This window comes from Macaca mulatta, chromosome 19 (genome assembly GCF_049350105.2).
Source record: "Macaca mulatta isolate MMU2019108-1 chromosome 19, T2T-MMU8v2.0, whole genome shotgun sequence".
Taxonomy (NCBI): Eukaryota; Metazoa; Chordata; class Mammalia; order Primates; family Cercopithecidae; genus Macaca; species Macaca mulatta.
The window spans coordinates 8,966,583-8,981,668 of record NC_133424.1 but is presented as its reverse complement, the minus strand read 5'-3'; the positions used below and the strand labels follow the sequence as shown (position 1 = coordinate 8,981,668).

The following is a 15,086-nucleotide window of genomic DNA, read 5'->3' as shown; positions in this document are numbered from 1 at the left end:
AGCTGGGGCAGGGGACATGGCTCGCTCCCTCACTGCCCTCAGATCTCTTCTCAAGCATCCTCCCTTGGAGTCTTGTGGGGGGGTAGGGAGCACCTTGCCTGATGTCCCCATCATTTCCCGTGCCTGTTCCCCAGCTGAATAAGTTCAGTGATTGAAATGGCCTCTCCACCCTAGCTGCCAAAAGGGTCTCCCACCTCTGTGTGTTTTAGAAATGGGCAGATAGTAAATATTTTTGGCTTTGCAGGCCACACAGTCAGTCTCTGTCATAATGATTCAACTCTGCCATTGTAGCTCAAAAGCAGCCACAGGCAATATGTAAATGAATGAATGTGGCCCCTGTACCAATAAAACTTTATTGACACACATAGGTGGTAGACCGGATTTGGCCTACAGATTGGAATGTGCTAACCCATGGTTTGAAAGTATTTTCTATAGATGGGTTTTGGCTAGGTGTGGTGGCTCATGCCCATAATCTCAGCACTTTGGAAGGCTGAGGTGGGAGGATCACTCAAGGCCAGGAGTTGGAGACCAGCCTGAGCAACATAGCAAGACCCCATCTCTAAAAAGTAAAAATAAAAAATTAGCTGGGCATTGTGGTGCATACCTGTAGTCCCAGCTACTCCAAAGGCTGAGGCAGAAGGATTGCTTGAACCCAGGAGTCTGAGGCCGCAGTAAGCCGTGATTGCGCAACTGCACTCCAGCCTGGTCAACACAGCAAGACCCTGTCTCTAAACATCAATAAATTAAGAAAAATAAAATAGATATGGTTTTCATATGTTGACTGCATGGAACCCAGGGCAGGTAGAGTTCAACGAGCAAAACTCTGCCAAGCAGAACAGAGCAGGAGAAGGAATGGGATTGGAGGGGACAGGGCAGACTGGAGGTTCCTGTTCCGTTAGGTTTCTTCCCAGGGACGGACATGACATTGTCCCCTGGTGCCCAGAAGTTGACCTTGAGTGAGGGCTGCAGCTTCCCAGGATGAAGCCAGGAGGGAGGGGGGCCAAGGCAGGGCTCCCTGCTGAGGACCGCGCCTCCTCCCCACAGACATTAACGAGTGTGCAGACCCAGTAAACTGTATCAACGGCGTGTGCGTTAACACCCCCGGCAGCTACCTCTGCCGCTGCCCCCAGGATTTTGAGCTGAACCCCAGCGGAGTGGGCTGCGTGGGTGAGTCCATGCTCAGCTCCAGATCAGGGTTCTGGGGCCAGCAGAGGTGGGTGGGATTGCCCCCGGGTTAACTCAGATGTCCACGTGTTCAAATCTACCTGCTCCTGACAAACGGGACATCTGCTGGTCTCCCGCAAGAGCGGTTGTCCTTGTCACCCGTTGAAATAGACACATGCATGCACACGAACACGTGCGGCTTTCCCCCTGACACCTGCTAACCATCCCCTTCTGCCTGTTCAGACACTCGGGCTGGGAACTGTTTCCTGGAGACGCATGACCGAGGGGACGGTGGCATTTCCTGCAGTGCTGAGATCGGAGTTGGTGTCACCCGGGCTTCCTGCTGTTGTTCCCTGGGCCGGGCTTGGGGCAATCCCTGCGAGCTGTGCCCAGTGGCCAACACCAGTGAGTCCCTGTGGGGACCATTGAGCACCGTGGCCTGAGCCACCGAGACCCGGGAGCTTAGGGGGTCATCTCTGCTAAGGGGAGGTGGGGCTTAGGCGACAGGAAAACCAAGAACTGGGGAAGGAGAGGGGCTTATCCTGGGTCATACAGTGTACTCTTGGCTGGGCCTCTCTCCAAGGCTGCTTTCTGTAAATTCTCTGTGTTTGTAGTCACTTGATCACTCAGTCAGTCAACAAACACTGAGAGTTCCTCTGTGTCATGTGCTGGGGGCTGGGGACTCGGAGAAGGATGAGCCACAGCCTCTGCACACTGCTTCTCCCTCACTCTTAAACCAAGTTTCAGGACTATGAGAGTAGAGCTGTCCTAAGGGTTTTCTTTGAGGCATAGCCATAGCTCAGGAGAAAGCTGTGGGGAAGAGAAAGCTGTGGGGAAGAGAAAGCTGTGGGGAAGAGAAAGCTGTGGGGAAGAGAAAGCTGTGGGGAAGAGAAAGCTGTGGGGAAGAGAAAGCTGTGGGGAAGGCTTTCCAGGGGAGGAGGCGTGAGTGAGGTTTTGAAGGATGTGTAGGAGTTTTCCTAGCAGAGTAGGGGGAATGATGTGCAATGCAGTGAGAACAGTATGTGCAAAGTCCTCAGGTGTGAAACAGGGAGGTACCTGTCCACCTATTCAGGTGTGTGCGTGTGTGAATGTCCAGGGTCTTCCTTGCATGGGGAAAACTTGCAGTTACACTAGGATATGGTTTTGGATCAGAAGGAATCATCTTCTCTCCTTCCTGCCCCCAGCCACTACCATGTAACTCTGCTCACATGTTGAATGGGAATCCACATTTACACACACACGTATGCACACGCACATGCACACACACACACACACACACACACACACGCAGTCCCAGGACTGGCCGAAGTCCCTTGGCCCTAAGAGGCTAAAGAGATATGGGGATGTAGTTAGTACAGTAGAAGGATGGGAGCCCGCTCTTGCGCCCTTTTCAGGCTTCCTGCTGTTGCTCCCCTGTTTCCCCTAAGTTTTGCCCCAATACTCCACCTCACAGGAGTCTGTTTCCCTTACAGCTGAGTACAGAACCCTGTGCCCAGGTGGTGAGGGCTTCCGGCCTAACCCCATCACTGTCATTCTGGAAGGTGAGTTCCCGGCAGACCATCCATCCATCCGTCTGCCTAAAGACTGACTTTTCTCTCATCCCCATCTCACCAAAGTGCAGAGTTGAGCAGTTTTGTCCTGGGATGGGGCAAATCTTTACACCTGGAGGCTGGGCAGCAGGACCACACTATGCTTTTAGTTTGTGTTGAATTTTTTTAATCTGTTCTTTCAGCCGTTTATTCCACTTGTTGGTATATTGATCTTTTCATTTGTCCCCCATCTTTCCATTCATCCTCCATCCTTCCATCCATTTATCCTTCCATCCACCCATCCTTCCACCCATCCTTCCATCCATCCATCGATCCATCGATCCATCCATCCATCCATCCATCCATCCATCCATCCATCCATCCATCCATCCATCCATCCTTCCTTCCTTCCATCCTTCCTTCCGTCCATCCATCCATCCATCCATCCTTCCATCCATCCATCCATCCATCCATCCATCCATCCTTCCATCCATCCTTCCATCCATCCATTCATCCATCTATCCATCCATCCATCCTTCTGCCCATTTTTTCCATCCATCCATACATACATACATCCTTCCATCCAGTCATCTTCCATGTACCCATTCACCCATTCTTCCTTCCATACTTCCATTCAACCATGCTCCATCTACCCATTCATCCATCCCTCACTCATCCCTCTCCTATCCTTTTATCCATCCATCTGGTTTCCCATTCATCCCCTCTCCTTCATCTCTACCCCATTCTTTCATCCATCCCCAATCTTTCTGTCCATTCATCCTTCCATCCACCCATCCTTCCATCCATCCATCCATCCATCCATCCATCCATCCTTCCACCCGACCATCCATCCATTCATCCATCCTCCACTCATCCTTCCATCCATTCATCCTTCTACCCATCTAACCTCCTCCATCTACCCATTCATCTATCCTTCCTTCCATCCTTCCATCCAACTATCCTTTATCTACCCATTCATCCATCCTTCCGTTCATCCATCCTTCCATCCATCCCTCCATCCTTCCATCCAACCGTGCTCCATCCACCCATTCATCCATTCATCACTCATCCCTCTGCTATCCTTGTATGCATCCATTCACCCATCCATCCATCCCCATCCTTCAACTAGCCCCCATTCATCCATCCATTAACCTATTTCCCACTCTTCCATCCATCCATCTCCCACCCACCTATCTCTCATTCTTCTATCCATCTACTCACCCATCCATCTATCCCCCATTCACCCATCCATCCTCAATACATCCATCCATCCACTCATCCATCCACCCATTCTATCCCTCCATTCATCCACCCTTCCATCCATCTTCTATCTCCCATCTGTTCATCCATTCATCCCCCATCCTCCATCCATCATCCATCCATCCATCCATCCATCCATCCATCCATCCATCCATCCATCCACCCACCCACCCATTCACTCTTTTATCTATCTACTCACCTATCCATCCACCTTCCTATCCATCCACCTTCCTATCCATTCACCTTCCTACCCATCCATCTTCCTACCCATCTACCTTCCTATCCATCCAACTTCCTACCCATCCACCTTCCTATCCATCCACCTTCCTATCCATCCACCTTCCTATCCACCCACCTTCCTACCCATCCACCTTCCTACCCATCCACCTTCCTATCCATCCACCTTCCTATCCATCCACCTTCTTATCCATCCACCTTCCTACCCATCCACTTTCCTACCCATCCACCTTCCTACCCATCCACCTTCCTACCCATCCACCTTCCTACCCATCCACCTTCCTATCCATCCACCTTCCTATCCATCCACATTCCTATCCATCCACCTTCCTACCCATCCACTTTCCTACCCATCCACCTTCCTATCCATCCACCTTCCTACCCATCCATCTTTCTATCTATCCACTCACTCATCATCGCATTCATTGACCCACTTGCTTATTTACCCATTCACTGTTTTCATATCCATGCATCTATCCGCTCATCCATCCATTCATCCATCCTCCCATCCATCCTTTTGTTAGGGAGTGACGAGGTTGGAGAAGACTATCTATTCTCCATCTAGAGGAAGAAAACTATCTAGTTCTCTATCTAGAGGAAACTATGTGGTGGATGGGAGAATGGATTAACAGATGAAGGGAATGGAGTTGAATTTAGGGTAACATTAACTCAAGAGAGTCTGTGTCCAGCCGTCAAGATAGACCCTTCGAATGTCTATCAGTCATGGACAGCTCTTGGGGATCCTCGAGAGGGCCCTGGAAAACCCAGAGCTTAGCGTGGGTGCCCCTTAAGTCCTCTGCATGAGTTTAGCTCCCAAACATGGCTTCCTTACTTCCTGACAGACATCGACGAGTGCCAAGAGCTGCCAGGGCTGTGTCAAGGGGGTGACTGCATCAACACCTTTGGCAGTTTCCAGTGTGAGTGCCCACCTGGCTACCACCTCAGTGAGCACACCCGCATCTGTGAGGGTGAGCATGGACTCTCTTTGGGGTGGGTCAGGCTCTTCCGCTCTCTCCCTGCCTTCGTGCCCTGCCAAGCCTCACAAGGGTCGAGGAAGGAAGGCCTCATAGAAAGGCTTCTGCCCCCTGCCTCCTCTTTTGTCATGATCTGTCAGTTCCCTCTTGCTGCTTTTAAGATGTTCATGGCTGCTGTGGATCTGTGGCGTGGGGGATGGTAGGCAGGCCCTTAAAAACGCCACGACACTCCCTTACAAAGTACAGCAGCTTCTTTCTTCACCATTTCTTTGTCTGGGTGTTGTAAGCTTTTGACTGGATTCCAGAGTTCTGCAAAAGTTGATTTTTGTCTGTTTTGCCAGCTCAATAGTTACTTTTGTGGAGGAATGGAGCCCTGGAGTTCCCTACTCTGCTATTTTTGGTGACATCACTCTTAGCATGCTAATATTCCACAACCTATTTTTGCCTGCTAGCTAAGAATACTTTATTACACTTTTTTCGGTGGTTGAAAAAAACAAAAGAAGAATAACATTTTTTGACACATGAAAATTATATGAAATTCAAGGCTGGGTGCGTGGCAGCTCACACTGGTAATCCCAGTAGTTTGGGAGGCTGAAGTGGGAGGATTGCTTGAGGCCAGGAGTTCAAGACAAACCTGGGCAACCTGGCAAGACCTTGTCTCTACAAAAAATTAAAAAGTTAGCCACGCATGGTGACTCATGCCTGTAATCCCAGCTACTTGGGAAGCTGAGGCAGGAGGATCACGTGAGCCTCGGAAGTTGAGGTTGCAGTGAGCTGTGATTATGCCACTGCACTCTAGCCTGGGTGACAGAACAAGACTCTGTCTTAAAAAAAAAAAAAAGAAAAAGGCTGGGCACGGTGGCTCACGCTTGTAATCTCAGCACTTTGGGAGGCCGAGGTGGGCAGATCACAAGGTCAGGAGTTTGAGACCAGCCTAGCCGACATAGTGAAACCCCATCTCTACCAAAAATACAAAAATTAGCTGCACATGCTGGCACACGCCTATAGTCCCAGCTACTCGGGAGGCTGAGGCAGGAGAATCACTTGAACCTTGGAGGTGGAGGTTGCGGTGAGCCGAGATGAGGCCATTGCACTCCAGCCTGGGCAACAGGGTGAGACTCTGACTCAAAAAAAAAAAAAAAAAAAAGGAGAGAGAGAAAGAGGAAGGAAGGAAGGAAGGAAGGAAGGAAGGAAGGAAGGAAGGAAGGAAGGAGAGAAGGAGAAAGTTGTATAAAATTCAAATTTCAGGGGTCCATAAATAAAATTTCCTTGGAGCACAACCAGTGCCACAGTGTGTTTGCATATTGTTTGTGTCTGCTTTTCTTACTACATTGGCAGATTGAATAATCATGACACACTGTAGTTTGGTCTGCAAAACCAAAACAATCTGGCTCTTTACAGAAAAAGCTTACTGCCCCATGGACTAGAGTAATGATCAGATTGAGAATCAATTTTTTCCCCCCAAGAATACTTTATCCATAAGGTTCTTGATTCCTATCATATCATATTGGGAAGACGTGGATGATCCATTCTTGGTGATTATAAAACTGACTCGTGAACTCAGGTCATTTTGTTCCTAATAGAAGCAGTATCATCATCAACTTTATTTTTATGAATTTTTTTTTTTTTTTTTTTTTTTAGAGCCAGTGTCTCACTCTCTTGTCCAGGCTGGAGTGCAGTGGTGTAATCACAGCTCACTGTAGTCTTGACCTCCTGGACTCAGGTGATCCTCCCACCTCTGCCTCTCAAGTAGCTGGGATCACAGGTGTATGCCACCATGCCCAGCTAAATTTTCATTTTTTGAAGAGATGGGACCTCACTATGTTGCCCAGGCTGGTCTCAAACTCTTGGCCTCAAATGATCCTCCTGCCTTGGCCTCCCAAAGCAGGGATGATAGGCATGAGCAACTGCATCCAGCTTGTAAACTTTTTTTTTTCCCCTTAACATCATGTTGTTTTTGTTTGTTTGTGGGTTTTTGTTTATTTGTGTTTTAGAGCCAGGATCTCATTCTGCACCCAGGCTGGAGTGCAGAGGTGTGATCACAGCTCACTGCAACCTTAACTTCCTGGACTCAAGTGATCCTCCCAAGTGGCTGGGACTGCAGACATGCACCACCATGCCCAGCTAATTTTTTAAAATTTTTAGTAGAGATGGGGTCTTGCTATGTTGCCCAGACTGGTCTCGAACTCTGGGCTGAAATGATCCTCCCATCTCGGCGTCACAAAGTGCTCAGATTACAGACATGAGCCACTATGCCTGGCCCATATTACAGTTTTCTTCATCACTAAGATGTGTGTGCGTTTTAGGCTGATTTTGAAACCAAACTTAGGTCCCTAGTGAAGTGGCCTTGCTGGGTCTCTGGAGGGGAGTTATTCAGACAATTCCTGGATGCTGCCCACTGTTCCCCTCCACTCCTCCTTTCCCTGCAGATATTGATGAATGCTCCACACACTCGGGCATCTGTGGCCCTGGCACCTGCTACAATACCCTGGGAAACTACACCTGTGTCTGCCCTGCAGAATACCTCCAAGTCAATGGTGGCAACAACTGCATGGGTAAGAAGCATGATGACCTAGGGAAATGGCAGTCACAGAAGCAGCACCTGGGCATGGGAGGAACTGCTGGGAGCCTTCAAGCCTATGGACAGGGAGGATAAGCATATATGATGTGCTGATATGTGGCAGCAAACAAAACCGCAGGATTCAGGAGCCCAGAGCTGCCATGAACAGTTGCTCAGGTTGTGCACTGCTCAAAAAAGGCTGAAAAAAATGAATAGATCCCCCAAGTGTGTTGGGGGAGAGACATCAAGCCAATCAAGCCAGGCAGTAATCCCTCTCTTTTCTTTTTTTGAGATAGAGTCTCGCTGTGTTGCGCCGGCTGGAGAACAGTGGCACAATCTTGGCTCACTACAACCTCCACCTCTGAGGTTCAAGCAATTCTCCTGCCTCAGCCTCCCAAGTAACTGGGATTACAGGCGTGTGCCACTACACCCAGCTAGTTTTTGTATTTTTAGCAGAGACAGGGTTTCGCCATGTTGGCCAGGCTGGTCTCGAACTCCTGACCTCAAGTGATCTGCCCACCTCAGCCTCCCAAAGTTCTGGGATTACAGGCGTGAGCCACTGTGGCTGGCCAAGCCAGTAATCTTCAAATGAATGAGTTAACGAGTTCCCATCTCTTTGGCTCCCTCTTCCACTGATTTAGGTGACCCTTACCCACATTCTTCTCCTTTATGCCAACTACAGATATGAGGAAGAGTGTCTGCTTCCGGCACTATAACGGCACATGTCAAAATGAGCTGGCCTTCAACGTGACCCGAAAAATGTGTTGCTGCTCCTACAACATTGGCCAGGCCTGGAATAGACCCTGTGAGGCCTGCCCCACTCCCACCAGCCGTGAGTAACCCTCCTCAACCTTCTTCCCAGCCTGGCCCCTCGTAGCATAATGGTTAAGGAAACACAGTGCCCTTAGGGCTCTTAGATTAATTCTTGTTCTGATAAGAGCCAGAGAGTTGAAGTTCTGTCCCCCTATTAGTCCATTCTCTTACTGCTGCGAAGAAATCCTGGATACTGGGTAATTTATAAAGAAAAAGAGGTTTGGCTGGGCGTGGTGGCTCACGCCTGTAATCCCAACAGTTTGGGAGGCCAAGGCGGGTGGATCGCTCGAGGTCAGGCATTCGAGACCAGCCTGGCCAACATAGTGAAAACCTGTCTCTACTAAAAATACAAAAAAAAAATTATCTGGGCGTAGTGATGCAGGCCCATAATCCCTGCTACTTGGGAGGCTGAGGCAAGAGAATTGCTTGAACCTGGGAGGTGGGGATTGCAGTGAGCCGCTATCACACCAGTGCACTCCAGCCTGGGTGACAGAGCAAGACCCTATCTCAGAACAGAAAAAAAAAAAAAAAAAAAAAAGGAGGTTTAAAGGACTCACAGTTCCACATGGCTGGGAAGGCCTCACAATCATGGCAGAAGGTGAAGGAGGAGCAAAAGCCCGTCTCACATGGTGGCAGGCAAGAGAGCATGTGCAGGGGAACTGCCCTTTATAAAACTATCAGATCTCACGAGACTCATTCACTATCACGAGAATAACACGGGAAAGACCCGCCCCCACGACTCAATTACCTCCCACCGGGTCCCTCCCATGACATGTGGGGATATGGGAGCTACAGTTCAAGTTGAGATTTAGGTAGGGACGCAGCCAAACTGTGTCAGTTCCCATGTATAGAAGGCAATACTTTAAAGTGAGCAAGGCAGCTTTTCTTCCATTTTGCAGATTTTGAGAATTCAGGATGGATCAATGGAGTTTTCATGGGTAGGAAAGGCCCTTGATGATTCACAGGAGTAGCTGGGGGTGGGATAGGGTGGGAGGGGGTCGGTAAATGTCCCAGGCTGGGGAGGAAAGCACAGCTGGTTAGAGAGACCATAGACCTCCTGGGCTGGGGAAGGGGCAGACCTGGAGAAACTCAGAGCCAGGATTGGGACCCTGATGGGAACATCGGTCAGGATGAGGGAAGGTGTTCTAGGCAGGGGCACAACAGGAGCCAAGGCCTGGAGGCATGACTGAACAGAGTGTATTGACAGCAGGAATGAGTCCTGTCGGAATGATCTAGCAGCCAGCCCAGGCACCAGGAAGAGCTGCAGGAATGGGGCAGTGATGAGAAGGGGGCTTCTAGGGGTTTATTCATTTCCGTATTCATTTCCCAGAGCTGCTGCAAAACATTACTGCAAACTAGGTGGCTTTAAAAACCAGACATTGTGGCTCATGCCTGTAATTCCAGCTACTTGGGAGGCTAAGGTGGGAGGGTCACCTGAGCCTGGGAGGTTGAGGCTGCAGTGAGCCGTGATTGCACCGGTGCACTCCAGCCTGGGTGACAGGGTGAGACTTTGTCTCAAAAAAATTAAATTAAATTAAATTAAATAAGTGGAAGGAGGCAAAGGGTGGGGAGAGCAAAAAAAGTTCAAGGTGGCCAGTTGAGGGCTGGGCTCCAGGGATGAGGTGTCCCCTCTAGATGGGGAGCAGGCTGGGGTCAGGCCTGCAGCCCCAGACTCAACTTTGTTCCCCTTTGCGCAGCTGACTACCAGATTCTATGCGGAAACCAGGCCCCGGGATTCCTCATTGACATCCACACTCGGAAGCCCCTTGGTGAGTGAGCGGTTCCTGCTCTATCCCGGGGCACCCATCCACCTGGGTCTGCTTCTTCCCACCCCTCCCGTCCCCTACAGCTCTTTTCCTTACATCCATTCCTCCATCCTCCCCTCTTCCTCCTCCCACAGACTTCCAACTCCCCAGGAATCCTGCCCTCAAAAACACTTTTTTTTTTTTTTTTAAAGAATGACACTTTAAAATTTTTATTAAACCGTTATCCATTTTTTAAAATGATGGTTAAATATATGCAACATAAAATTTACCTTTCTAGCCATGCGCGGTGGCTCATGCCTGTAATCCCAGCACTTTGGGAGGCCGAAGTGGGTGGATCAGGAGTTCGAGACCAGCCTAGCCAACATGGTGAAACTGTCTCTACTAAAAATACAGAAAGTAGCTGGGCGTGGTGGTGCATGCCTGTAATCCCAGCTACTCGGGAGGCTGAGGCATGAGACTGGCTTGAACCCGGGAGGCAAAGGCTGCAGTGAGCCAAGATCCGCTGCACTCCAGCCTGAGGGATAGAGTGAGACTTTTTTTTTTTGGTCTCCAGAAAAATACCATTTGAACCATTTTTAAGTGCGCAGTTCAGTGGCATTAAGTACATTTGCATTGTTTTGCAACTATCACCATCGCCATCTCCAGAACTTTCTCATTTTCTCCCACTGAAACTCTGTCCCCATGAAACTCTCACTCCCCATTCCCCTCAGTCCCTGGAACCCACCATTCTACTTTCTGACTCTGAATCTAACAGTTCTAGGGACTTCCTGTGAGTGGAACCACAGGATCTGTCCTTTTGTGTCAGGCTTATTTCACTGAGCATGATGTCCTCAGTGCATCTGTGTTGTAGTTTGTGTCAAACTGCTCCCCGCCCCTTTTTTTTTTTTTTTTTTTTTGAGATGGAGTTTTGCTCTTGTTGCCCAGGCTGGAGTGCAATGGCACGATCTCAACTCACTGCAACCTCCACCTCCTGGGTTCAGGCGATTCTCCTGCCTCAGCCTACTGAGTAGCTGAGATTACAGGCACCTGCTACCACGCCCGGCTAATTTTTGTATTTTAATAGAGGCAGGGTTTCACCCTATTGGTCAGGCTGTTCTCAAACTCCTGACCTCAGGTGATCCACCCACTTCAGCCTCCCAAAGTGCTGGGATTACAGGTGTGAGCCACTGCGCCTGGCCAGAATGCTCCCTTTTTAGGTTAGCAAGGTATTGCATAATTTAACACCTGCATGCCAAATTTCAACCATGCAGTGTTTAACTGATAAGCCCATTTTCATTTGTTTTAATCCTCTGAATATATTCTTCTTAAAAAATCAAACCATGGCAAATAAAACTCACTTCTCCTCCAGTTATCACCTCAACTCTGTCTCTTTTCTCCTTCTCTGGACATTCTTATGCTTTATAGCTGGAATATTTCTTTCTAGTTTTTTCTTCCTTCATTACATAATAGGTCTCCCACTGAAAATATATGACGTTGGTTTCTGGGGCATTTTACATAAATTATGTAATGCTTGACATGTTGGTTACAACTTGCTTTTTTCATCCAAATTGTGTCTTGAGGAACTGGCCAGGTTACTATCTGCCATGCAGCCTCTCTCTTTGCCCTGCCTAGAAGTGGTTCATGGTGCAGATACATCCCAGGTCCCCCACTGATGGGAACTTAGGTTGTTTCCAGTCCCCTACTGATGGACACTTAGATTGTGTCAGATCCCCTTTTGATGGATACTCGGGTTGTTTCCAGTCCCCTATTGATAGATAGGTGGATTGTTTCCAGTCCCCTACAGATGGATACTTATATTGTTTATAACAATTTTATTGAGATATAATTCACATACCACACACTTCACCCATTTAAAGTGTCCTATTTAGTGGTTTTGAATATATTCACAGAGTTATGCACCCATCACCTCAATCTAAGTTTAGAACTCATTTTCATCGCACAAAAATAACATTTTCATCACAGTCCCCCATTGATGGACGTTTAGTTTGTTTCCAGTCCCCCCTTGATGGATATTTAGGTTATTTCCAGTCTTCTATTGGTGGGCACTTAGGTTGTTCCCAGTCCCCCATTGATGGACACTTAGGTTGTTTCCTGTCCCCCATTGAGGGACACTTAGTTTGTTTCCAGTCCCCCACTGATGTACACTTAGATTGTTTTCAGTCCCCCATTGATGGACACTTAGGTTCTTTCAAGTCCCCTTTTGATGGACACTTAGGTTGTTTCAGACCCCCTTTTGATGGACACTTGGGTTGTTTCCAGTCCCCTATTGATAGATAGGTGGATTGTTTCCAGTCCCCTATGGATGGACGCTTATATTGTTTATAACAATTTTATTGAGATATAATTCACATACCACACACTTCACCCATTTAAAGTGTCCTATTTGGTGGTTTTGAATACATTCACAGAGTTATGCAACCATCACCTCAATCTAAGTTTAGAACTCATTTTCATCACACAAAAATAACATTTTCATCACAGTCCCCCACTGATGAACACTTAGTTTGCTTCCAGTCCCACATTGATGGATATTTAGGTTGTTTCCAGTCCCCTATTAATGGACACTTAGGTTGTTTCCAGTCCCCCACTGATGGACACTTAGATTGTTTTCAGTTCCCCATTGATGGACACTTAGGTTCTTTTTTTTTTGTTGAGACGGAGTCTCGCTCTGTCGCCCAGGCTGGAGTGCAGTGGCCGGATCTCAGCTCACTGCAAGCTCTGCCTCCCGGGTTCACGCCATTCTCCTGCCTCAGCCTCCCGAGTAGCTGGGACTACAGGCGCCCGCCACCTCGCCTGGCTAGTTTTTTGTATTTTTTAGTAGAGACGGGGTTTCACCGTGTTATCCAGGATGGTCTCGATCTCCTGACCTCATGATCCGCCCGTCTCGGCCTCCCAAAGTGCTGGGATTACAGGCTTGAGCCACCGCGCCCAGCCAACACTTAGGTTCTTTCAAGTCCCCTTTTGATGGACATTTAGGTTGTTTCCAGTCCCCTACTGATAGACATTTACATTGTTTATATATAACAGCTTTATTGAGAAATAATTCACATACCACACACTTCACCCATTTAAAGTGTCCTATTCAGTGGTTTTGAGTACATTCACAGTGTTACACAGCCATCACCTCAATCTAAGTTTAAAACATTTTCATCACACAAAAGTAAACCCTATGCCTATTAGCAGTCACTCCCTTTACCCCCTCCCTTCTGCCCCTGGCAACCATAAATCGACTTTCTGTCTCTATTGATTTGCTATTTCTGGACATTTCCTTTAAATGGAGTCATGCAATATTGTTCCTGTGTGTCTGGCTTCTCTTAGAAGAATTATTTTAGGTTTCAACCACGTTGTCACATGTTACAGGGCTTTATTCCTTAATAAGGCTGAAGAATATTCAATGGTACAGACATCCCATATTTTGCTCTGCATTCATCAATTGATGTTTCCAGTTTCTTGCTAAATAGCATCTCATACCGCTATCCTGCTTACGCTTAAGGCCGTTTCTTTCCAGCAAGGTTGCTGGGTCACAGGAAATGTGCATTTTTAGTTTAGAAAAACACACACTCGCTCTCTGCTCTTGTCTTTCCTCTCACATCCTGATCTCTTTCTGGTGTGAGTGGATGTATTTTGGCCACAGCAAGATTTTTCTGAGTGTGTGCTGATTTGTGGCCACAACATCCTCAACCAGATTGCAGGGCTAGTGGGTCCCTTCACTGAGGGTCACTGGAAGTCCCAGGGGGCTGGGCTGCCCCTAATGGCAGATGCCCTCTGCAGACATTGATGAGTGTGGGGAGATCCCCGCCATCTGTGCCAGTGGTGTCTGCATCAACCAGATGGGGAGCTTCCGCTGCGAGTGCCCCACAGGCTTCAACTACAACAGCATCCTGCTGGCTTGTGAAGGTGCCACCTCTCCCTGTTCCCAGCCCTGGGGTCTGGGTGGGATGCATGTCTGCCACTGTGCAATCTGGGCAAGTAACTAAAACTCCGTAAGCTTCCATTTCTGCATCTGTATAATGGGCTAACACCTTTCCAAGGGCCTCCATCTCATATAACCACCCTCACTCCAGCTCTGGCTACTTCCAGAGAGACCACCTGTTCCGAAGCATTGGACTGGGTTTCAGGTTTGATTCTGTCAGGATGGGCTTCTCTGTCACCCCCACCTCATTTGCTGTATTTGCCCAGATGTCGATGAGTGTGGCAGCAGGGAGAGTCCCTGCCAGCAGAATGCTGACTGCATCAACGTCCCCGGCAGCTACCGCTGCGAGTGCACCCGAGGGTACAAACTGTCGCCAGGCGGGGCTTGTGTGGGTGAGCAGGGTCTCTGGGAGGAGGGAGCTGGGCTCTGTTGCCCATGGGGACTTAGATGGGGTATGGCTCTGTCCAGGTCTTTCTCCTTATCTATACTATTAGAGGGATCGGGGATGTATTGAGAGTGTCTGTTAATAGGATGTGATGGAAGTGAGAGCTCAGGTCAATGCTGAGAGCCTGACACCCCTGGTGGAAGTTTGAGTGGGGAACTTCAAGGCAGGCTCTGGCTTCTCCATTGCAGTAGGGAGAGCTCAGGCAAACACTGTGTGGTAGGGGCCCTGGGGACACCATGCTGTCTGCACCCCTAGGACGGAATGAGTGTCGGGAGATCCCGAATGTCTGTAGCCATGGCGACTGCATGGACACAGAAGGCAGCTACATGTGTCTGTGTCACCGTGGATACCAGGCCTCTGCAGACCACACCCTGTGCATGGGTGAGACCTTCATCTTCCCCCTCCTTTCAAGTCAGGCTGCCTGG

The 15,086-nt window shown here is 48.7% G+C and overlaps 1 protein-coding gene across 2 annotated transcripts in view; it reads left to right on the top strand.

Moving 5' to 3' along the window:
* FBN3 (fibrillin 3) overlaps positions 1–15,086 on the top strand; it is an 88,290-nt gene that overhangs the window by 41,554 nt on the left and 31,650 nt on the right. For both annotated transcript variants that reach the window (XM_015122717.3, XM_077979762.1), the window contains exons 35-44: positions 1,045–1,167; positions 1,408–1,569; positions 2,637–2,705; positions 5,033–5,158; positions 7,594–7,719; positions 8,407–8,556; positions 10,235–10,306; positions 14,075–14,200; positions 14,483–14,608; positions 14,917–15,042. In XM_015122717.3, coding sequence (XP_014978203.3) covers positions 1,045–1,167; positions 1,408–1,569; positions 2,637–2,705; positions 5,033–5,158; positions 7,594–7,719; positions 8,407–8,556; positions 10,235–10,306; positions 14,075–14,200; positions 14,483–14,608; positions 14,917–15,042 — 1,206 coding nt within the window. The remainder of the gene's footprint in view (positions 1–1,044; positions 1,168–1,407; positions 1,570–2,636; positions 2,706–5,032; positions 5,159–7,593; positions 7,720–8,406; positions 8,557–10,234; positions 10,307–14,074; positions 14,201–14,482; positions 14,609–14,916; positions 15,043–15,086) is intronic.